We start from the raw sequence: 7635 nt of genomic DNA, 5'->3' as shown, positions 1-7635 counted from the left end.
TCTCATGGAAGAAAAACACAGAAAAAAAGAAAAAAAACAAAACTACCTGCTGCTTTTCAGGTTTTTCAGTGGGTGAAAACAAGAAAAACCTGGGATCAGACTCTGACTAAGACGAATACATACTTTGTCCAGTCATTATGGTGATCCACAGATTTCATTTAAGGTTTTGATTGATGCATATTGATACGTAGCAATAGCTACATGCCAGAGATCAGTTGGCAGCTTGACAGTATTGTACTGAATATTTTCCCTTTGGGTTAGGGTTAGGTAAGGGTTAGGGTTAGTAAAAATGATCAGTTCCTGTTTTCCACAGGATTGTTTCTGTGTAAAGAGCAGCAAATGTTAAAGATTTAAAAGAGAGAGGGTTGTTTTAGGTTAAAGTGCTGATTTATTGTGACAATCTGTAATAGGAAGTAACGCAATAGAAAACCTAATACAAATGTAAAGTTAAAGAAACACAAGATCATGTTTTTGTTCATCTGAAATCAAATTCACAGACTTAACGATCATCTGATTTTTGTCTTTTGTTGCTGTTTTCACCTTATTTAAATTTACAGTAAAAGACGTACCGACCTTTTGCATTTTGTTTTCAAAATAGAGATATAGAGATATATAAATAGATGGCATGTATGTTGCATCGACAAGGGATTGTTGGAGAATTATAATTCAAATGTAAAGATATTTTATTCAATTTCTATTTGTAATGTGTTGTTTTGTTGTACTGTTTTACTGTACAATAGTACAAAATACTGCATTATTTTAAATGAATTAGGCCTATTAGTCTCAGTGTTGTTTACCAGAAAGCACTTGTACTTTTACCATTACTACAGTGCTCTCTGACCGATGTTATAGATGCTTTAGATTTTATGTTTATCACTTTGAACCGAAATATTTATGTAATTTGTACAATTCTGATGCTGATTTGAAGAAATAAAAAACTACATAAGGAGAAAATGAAACGAATACTTGGATTCACACTGTTTTTGTGGAAAGTCATAAGTTATTTTATTTATGTTGCTTAAATCACAAATTTACCTCAAAGGGCTTCACATCTGTATGACATATATGACTCCTCTATTATTAAAAAACTCCCAAAAATAGTACAATTACAAGAAACCAAGATTAAGAATATAATAATCACCAAAATTGTTACTTTTGTGAGCAGAGTCTGGTATTGACAGCACCAATCTGTGAGACTGTGTTCAGGATTATTAGTCACTCTCACTGTTAACTTCCACATCGTCAGTCTGATTGTCACATGTTATTTTTAATCCTTGTTCTACCAGTTTAAAGTTACCTGGGAACTGATCTGAGAACACTTTGTACAAGGAAATACATATTTGAGATATAAATACCTGTCTGTGTTGTGTCACTGTTAAGAGATTTAATTTTCACTTTCAATCTCACACATTTACAGGAATTCACATGACAGGTTTGTTTTGATCCGATGTTAAAAATATATAATAAGTTTTACTTTTATGATCTTTCCATATGACAGCTGAACATGCAAGAGTTCTGACATAAAAGAATTGACTCCTATTATTCACATTTATGTGTTTATTACCTAAACAGTTTTAATTTCATAATGAATCTGCCACATAAACAGTGTTTTATGTTGAGTGTGCTAAGCACAAAATCCTTCTCTCACGCACAATTTTTAACAGTGTCTGCCATTTAACCTTCTTACTATCATTTGCATGATCGTAATTACCATATTTCCGAAAAACACTGAATGCATCATTTCAGTGGGTGAGTCTTTAAGTGAAAGTGAAAGTATTTTCTTTATTTTGAAGGGAGACGTCTTGCTGTATGTTTGCAATTATTTGCACATCTGTGCAAAACAACTTTCCATTTATCAGTAAAAATCTCTTTAACTTCCATCTGAAGGTGTGCTCGTATCGTTTCTTCTGTTTTCTTCAGTGTATCAGTTTTTGTTGCAGTGGATGATCTCTATCTCTATGTGGACTGAAAATTAAAGGTATCAAAATGAATTTATTGGAAAGTGCTCGAAAGATGTTCCGATACAATGCAGGTAGGTCATTTACATTTTTCATCCACAGTAACTGTAATTACATAGGACAGTTAATTTACATGAATTATGAACAACCTCGTCCCAACAGTTCAGTACCATGGCTTGTTAAACCAAGGAGCAACAAGCTACCTGAACAGTGTGCTACAGGTGATGTTCATGACCAAAGACTTCACAGAAGCTGTGGAAAGGTGTGTTAGTTCAACTTCATGTCTTGTAGTGTTGGTCTTTATTGATTCATATTGAATTGAGGCTACAGTACACAATTGTATCACTCAAGGGAAGCATGTATTAACTTTGTTTAGGTACACCAGTGAAAATCCTGACACTGAGGGCATCGATCGTCATCTAAAAACCTTGTTTGATGATTTAAAAGGACATACAGCGTACACCTATAACATCACAAAGAAGCTTTGCATTGACAGAGGTACAGTAAAAATATGTTAAAGTATCAAACCTACTTCTTGGTAAATGTTATCAGTTTATCTTTTATCTCACACGTGTTAGTCATCTTAAATAATATTGAATATCTGCGTCCTACACACAGTCAGTAAATCTCCGTAGATAGACAACATTATCTCATGTTCTTCTTATTCTTTTCATCCTCAGTGTATGAAGAACATGATGCTGCTGAGTACTTTGAAAAGATTTTAAATCTGACCAGTTCTGAGGCATCACAGGTAAAGAGATAATCAAAATCAAAGACAATCTGTACATTAAATGCAGATGCTTTTTACCCAGTCTCTGTATTTTTGTGCTTTCAGATCTTCCACGGACAGTTGACACACAGGACCAAATGTTCTACATGTTTTACAGAGACTGACACTGATGGGGCATTTTGGCATCTTCCTCTTGCATTGGTGAATTCCTACAGTGAACACTACAGTGTGGTAAGGATCTGACATCCTGAAAACTTTAAAGCTGTTCAGGAGATATCTAGTAAACTAAATATGTTATTTTCATATTAGTTTTTCAGATGTACAAACATTTTGATCTGACCTCACAAGCCCTGTGATGTTTTAAAGAAACTATCATCAGCACATTAACACACTTCATAACTTAATCAAATGTTTGCAGCTTTAGACATTAGAGACACATATAACAATAACAAGACAAAATAGTGGTTTGTCAGTGAAGTCCATTAATGTAACAAATGCCAGATTTCCTGTGTGTGCTGCAATAAATTCAACAGTGAATCACACATATCAGAGAAATGCTACTGCACTGTGTGTTGAAGCTTTCAAAGTATGTTGTACCTGAGGCTCGTGACATCTATGTCCCAGCAAGTGGTTTAATTTTGAAAAGTAATGAAATACCTGGTATGACATCATTGTTTGGTTTCAATGTAGTTTTCAGATTTGCATGATTCCATGCAAAATACCATTCCGGCCTCAGTGGATGCAACATAAAGAACAAAGGTTATTTTAGACAGTTGGCAAGCATTAATCTAAAGTTGGCTGTAAACTGGGTGTTAAAAACAACATGGACGTACTGGTCTTTAGGTTAATAAGAAGAGTCTTAGGCACTGCATTTTTACTGGACTTCGATATTAGTTGGCCAGAAAACATGAAAATCACAAATGAAACCTGAGATGCAACAGTGCACTTCTTGACCACATGAAAACAGCTAAGACTGACACTGGTGCATATTTCAGGTGGATGGCATTGAAGAGTATTTCAGAACCACAGAGTTCAGCGGAGAAAACCAGATGTACTGTGAGCACTGTGATGATAAATCTGATGCTACTTCTGTGAGTAATGACACATTAACTGCTGTGAGTAATGACACATTAACTGATTTGTCTATAACTCTGATTTTGAAATGACTTTATTAAGAGTTCATGGTGTTGTAAATGTATGATAATAACTTGATAAAACATGTTGGGGATCTGTGTTTTTAATTCAGCAATCTGTAATAAAGCGTCATCCAGAGGTTTTGATGCTGCTGTTGAAGAGGTTTGAGTTCAACTACAGCTACATGACATATGTCAAAAACAACTGCATTGTGGAGGTTCCCTGCACTCTACAGATACCAGAGGTATATATACAGTATATTTTACTGTTTTATCAGAACACATTTATTTTTCATTCCTGGTGCTAATGTCTGTCATTTTGTCTCCTGATGATCAGAATCAGACATATGAACTGTACGCAGTTGTGGATCATTTTGGAGATCTTAGAAGTGGACACTACACTGCAACAATCAAGGATGATGAGAGATGGTATACCTTTGATGATACCAGAGTCTCACTGGTAAGACTGATCACTAAGACCAGTATTGTTCAAAGTTACATATTACAGTGCAAAAAAACATTGATTTATCACATTATGTTTGATTATTCTTTTCACCAACAGTCAGATTATCAGCCATTCCAGGTGGACAACTTGGAGACGTAAGTTTTAGTCCTTTTATTTCATGCTTACCATAAATGATTTCTTAATTGAGTTTTTTGGATTGAGTATATCCACAGGATGCATAACAGTGCACGTACAACAGAAAGCCCCTGTATTAAACATTTATTTGAAAATAACTTTTCTTTAATAATAATTAATCATTTCTTTCCACATTGCTCTCACTAGATCCAGCAGTGCTTATCTTCTGTTTTATAGGAGAAGGAAAGGTAAGAACATTGTCATTATGCTTACTGATGTGAAATGTGAATGAATGCATTAAATTGTTTGGTATTTTATCTGAACTTATTTTATAACTTTATACCTTTTTATCTTCCCAGTGCATGCTGCAGATACTTGTACTCAAGACATCAGGGAGGTGTCTCCTCCTGGAGCTTTCCCGTCTGATATCATTGATATCTATGACCAGAGTCACGATGTAAAGATGAGAAGGATAGAGGAGATTGAGATGGCAGCAGAAGCGGGTAATGACACTGCAGTGGCTGTTTCCTTAAACAGAAATGCAGAAACCAATGAGCAGGCAGAAAAGAGAGAAACCTTCTCTAGAGAAACTGAACTTGAAGAGAGTGTTGAGGATCAGGGCAATGGTAGTGAAATACCAGATGATGTTAGACAGAGGGGACCACAGGAGGGTCTGGAGGGTTGTGACATACACAACCCATCATATAATGTTCAGAAGCAGGAACAGGAAATCAGCAACACGAATGTGAGAGAAGAATATCCTCAAGTTTGTTTGGACACGCAGCGAGAAATGGATGTAAACAGAGACAAGGATGGAAAGATTTCAGGTGATGAACAGTCAGAAAGGAGAGACCTCAACAGGGACGCAGAGCATCAAGAAAGTGGAGGATTAGATGATAATAGACAGAACATACATGAAAATCTGGGAGGTACACAGGTCAAGCCTGCTAGTGTGGACAAACAGGGAGATGAGGAGAGGATGCAAAGAGTCGTTGAGGTACACAGGGCAAGAAAAGCTGGAGCAGATGAAAGGGGATTGGCATCAGGGGGAAGTAAACAAAAGATGCCAAAATATGATCATGAGAGTAAACAGAGGAGCAGTGGCAGGTATGAAGGACATGAGCAACACAGAGAGGAAAAGAGGGATGTTAAAGGAGACAAGGAACAAAAGAGAGGACATGATAAACATTCACAAAGTAGAGAAACACAGAGTCGACAACACTTTGGTCGAGATGTAGCAGATCAGAACATTGGAGGATTAGATGTCCGAAAGGATACTAGTGTAAGAAATAATGATGTTGCTGTAGAGACCAAAGAGCATGAAGAGACAGGATATAACAAACCTATTCAGGACAGAGCAGACTCTTCTCTTACACGAACAGGAAGCAGCAGACTGACTGAGAAACAGGGAGTTAACAGTGTTGAAAAGACGAGACACAGGCAACAAAAAATAAGACCTGAATATAATGAAGATACAGTGGAAGAAAGACGTGGTCCAAAGAAGACAAAAACATATCAAGACAGTGGAGGATTAGATGGTGTTAGACAGAACATAAGTGAAGATCTGGGAGGTACACAGGAAGTTAGACAAGATTACGTCTACAAGATTGCTAGTGTGGACAAACAGGGAGATGAGGAGAGGATGAAAAGAGTCGTTGAGGTAGACAGGGAAGGAAAAACTGGAGCAGATGAAAGGGGGTTGGCATCAGGGAGAAGTACTCTCCTGACAAAATATGATCTCTGCTCTCATCAGATTCAAGACAATAGAAGAGTATGTGATAGTGAACAGAAGATGCCAAAAGATGATCAGGAGAGTAAACAGAGAAGTAGTAGCAAGTATAAAAGACGTGAGCAACACAGAGAGGAAAAGAGGGATGTTAAAGGAGACAAGGAACAAAAAGGAGGACATGATAAACATTCACAAAGTAGAGAAACATCAGAGAGACAACAACACTTTGGTCGAGATGTAGAAGTTCAGAACATTAGAGGTTTAGATGTCAGACAGGAAACTAATGTTAGACATACAATAAATAAAGATGTTGCTGTAGAGACCAAAGAGCAGGAAGAGACAGGATATAACAAACCTATTCAGGACAGAGCAGACTCTTCTCTTAGACGAACAGGATCTGCAGGAAGCAGCAGACTGACTGAGAATCAGGGAGTTGACAGTGTAGAAGATAGAGTGGAAGAAAGACGTGGTTCAAAGAAGACATATCAAGTTAAGATAATTGAGGAAGAGATTACAGAAACCCCTAGTGGCACTCAAATAAGTTGTGAGACGAAACACATAGGAACTGTAGAGGAAACCTCACAATAGGACACTTCAGTCAGAGGCTGTTCACAAATTAAAACTAAGTGATTCCCTTTTGCCAGAGTCAAAGAAACGTGGAGCCAAAGGGGCCAATAAAAATGCGGAAGATAAGAATGAGGCAAGTACTACAATTTATTCAACTTCTGTAAAGAAACTAAAGCAAAACTCTGAAAAAAGGAAATTGAGGTTTATCTCATGGAAGAAAAACACAAAAGAAAAAAAGAAAAAGAAGAAAACTATAAGCCATATTCCACGTTTGTCAGGTTGTAAAAACATGAAAAACCTGGGATCAGACTCTGACTAAGAAAAAATTGTCCAAGACAACACAAATAGTTATTTTTGACTGAGTCATTACGGTACATATACAGTTAAAGACGTACCAACCTTTTACATTTTGTTTTCAAAATAGAAATATATAAATAGGTGGCATATATGTTGTATCGACAAAGGATTGTGTAGAGAATTATAATACAAATGTAAAGATATTTGATTTAAATTTTATTTGCAATGTGTTGTTTTGTTGTACTGTTTTACTGTAAAATAATACAATTATTTTCAATTAGTTAGGCCTATTAGCCTCAGTGTTATTTACTATAAAGCACTTGTACTTTTTTAAAAATTATTATTTTATTTTATTTTAGATTTTATGTCTTGGACCTAACTATTTGTGTTATTTGTGCAATTATGATGCTGATTTGAAGAAATAAATAATTAAATAAGGAGAAAATAAAACAAATGCTTGGATTAACACTGTTTTTGTGGAAAGTGATAAATTATGATGGCAGGAGAGATTGCGTTACACTGTCATGTACTGTTATACTGTGTTATACTACTTTTTATGTTTCCCAAATCCCAAATTTACTTCGAAGGGCTTTACAATCTGTATGACATATATTACCCCCTCTATTATTAGAAAAACTCCC

The 7635-nt window shown here is 35.9% G+C and overlaps 2 protein-coding genes across 2 annotated transcripts in view; both read left to right on the top strand.

Annotated features, from left to right (window-relative positions):
- The window catches only part of LOC118337749, a 9437-nt gene extending 2076 nt beyond the window's left edge, over positions 1-7361 (top strand). Inside the window, exons 8-12 of the mRNA XM_035674850.1 lie at positions 3935-4066; positions 4159-4281; positions 4384-4421; positions 4609-4649; positions 4761-7361. Coding sequence (XP_035530743.1) covers positions 3935-4066; positions 4159-4281; positions 4384-4421; positions 4609-4649; positions 4761-6718 — 2292 coding nt within the window. The 3' untranslated portion in view covers positions 6719-7361. The remainder of the gene's footprint in view (positions 1-3934; positions 4067-4158; positions 4282-4383; positions 4422-4608; positions 4650-4760) is intronic.
- The window catches only part of oxa1l (OXA1L mitochondrial inner membrane protein), a 5129-nt gene continuing 4319 nt past the window's right edge, over positions 6826-7635 (top strand). The window contains exon 1 of the mRNA XM_035675760.1: positions 6826-6834. Coding sequence (XP_035531653.1) covers positions 6826-6834 — 9 coding nt within the window. The remainder of the gene's footprint in view (positions 6835-7635) is intronic.

Source organism: Morone saxatilis, unplaced genomic scaffold (genome assembly GCF_004916995.1).
Source record: "Morone saxatilis isolate NCDOM2014 unplaced genomic scaffold, NCSU_SB_2.0 Contig4, whole genome shotgun sequence".
Lineage (NCBI taxonomy): Eukaryota > Metazoa > Chordata > Actinopteri > Moronidae > Morone > Morone saxatilis.
This window is presented reverse-complemented; position numbering and strand designations above follow the sequence as displayed.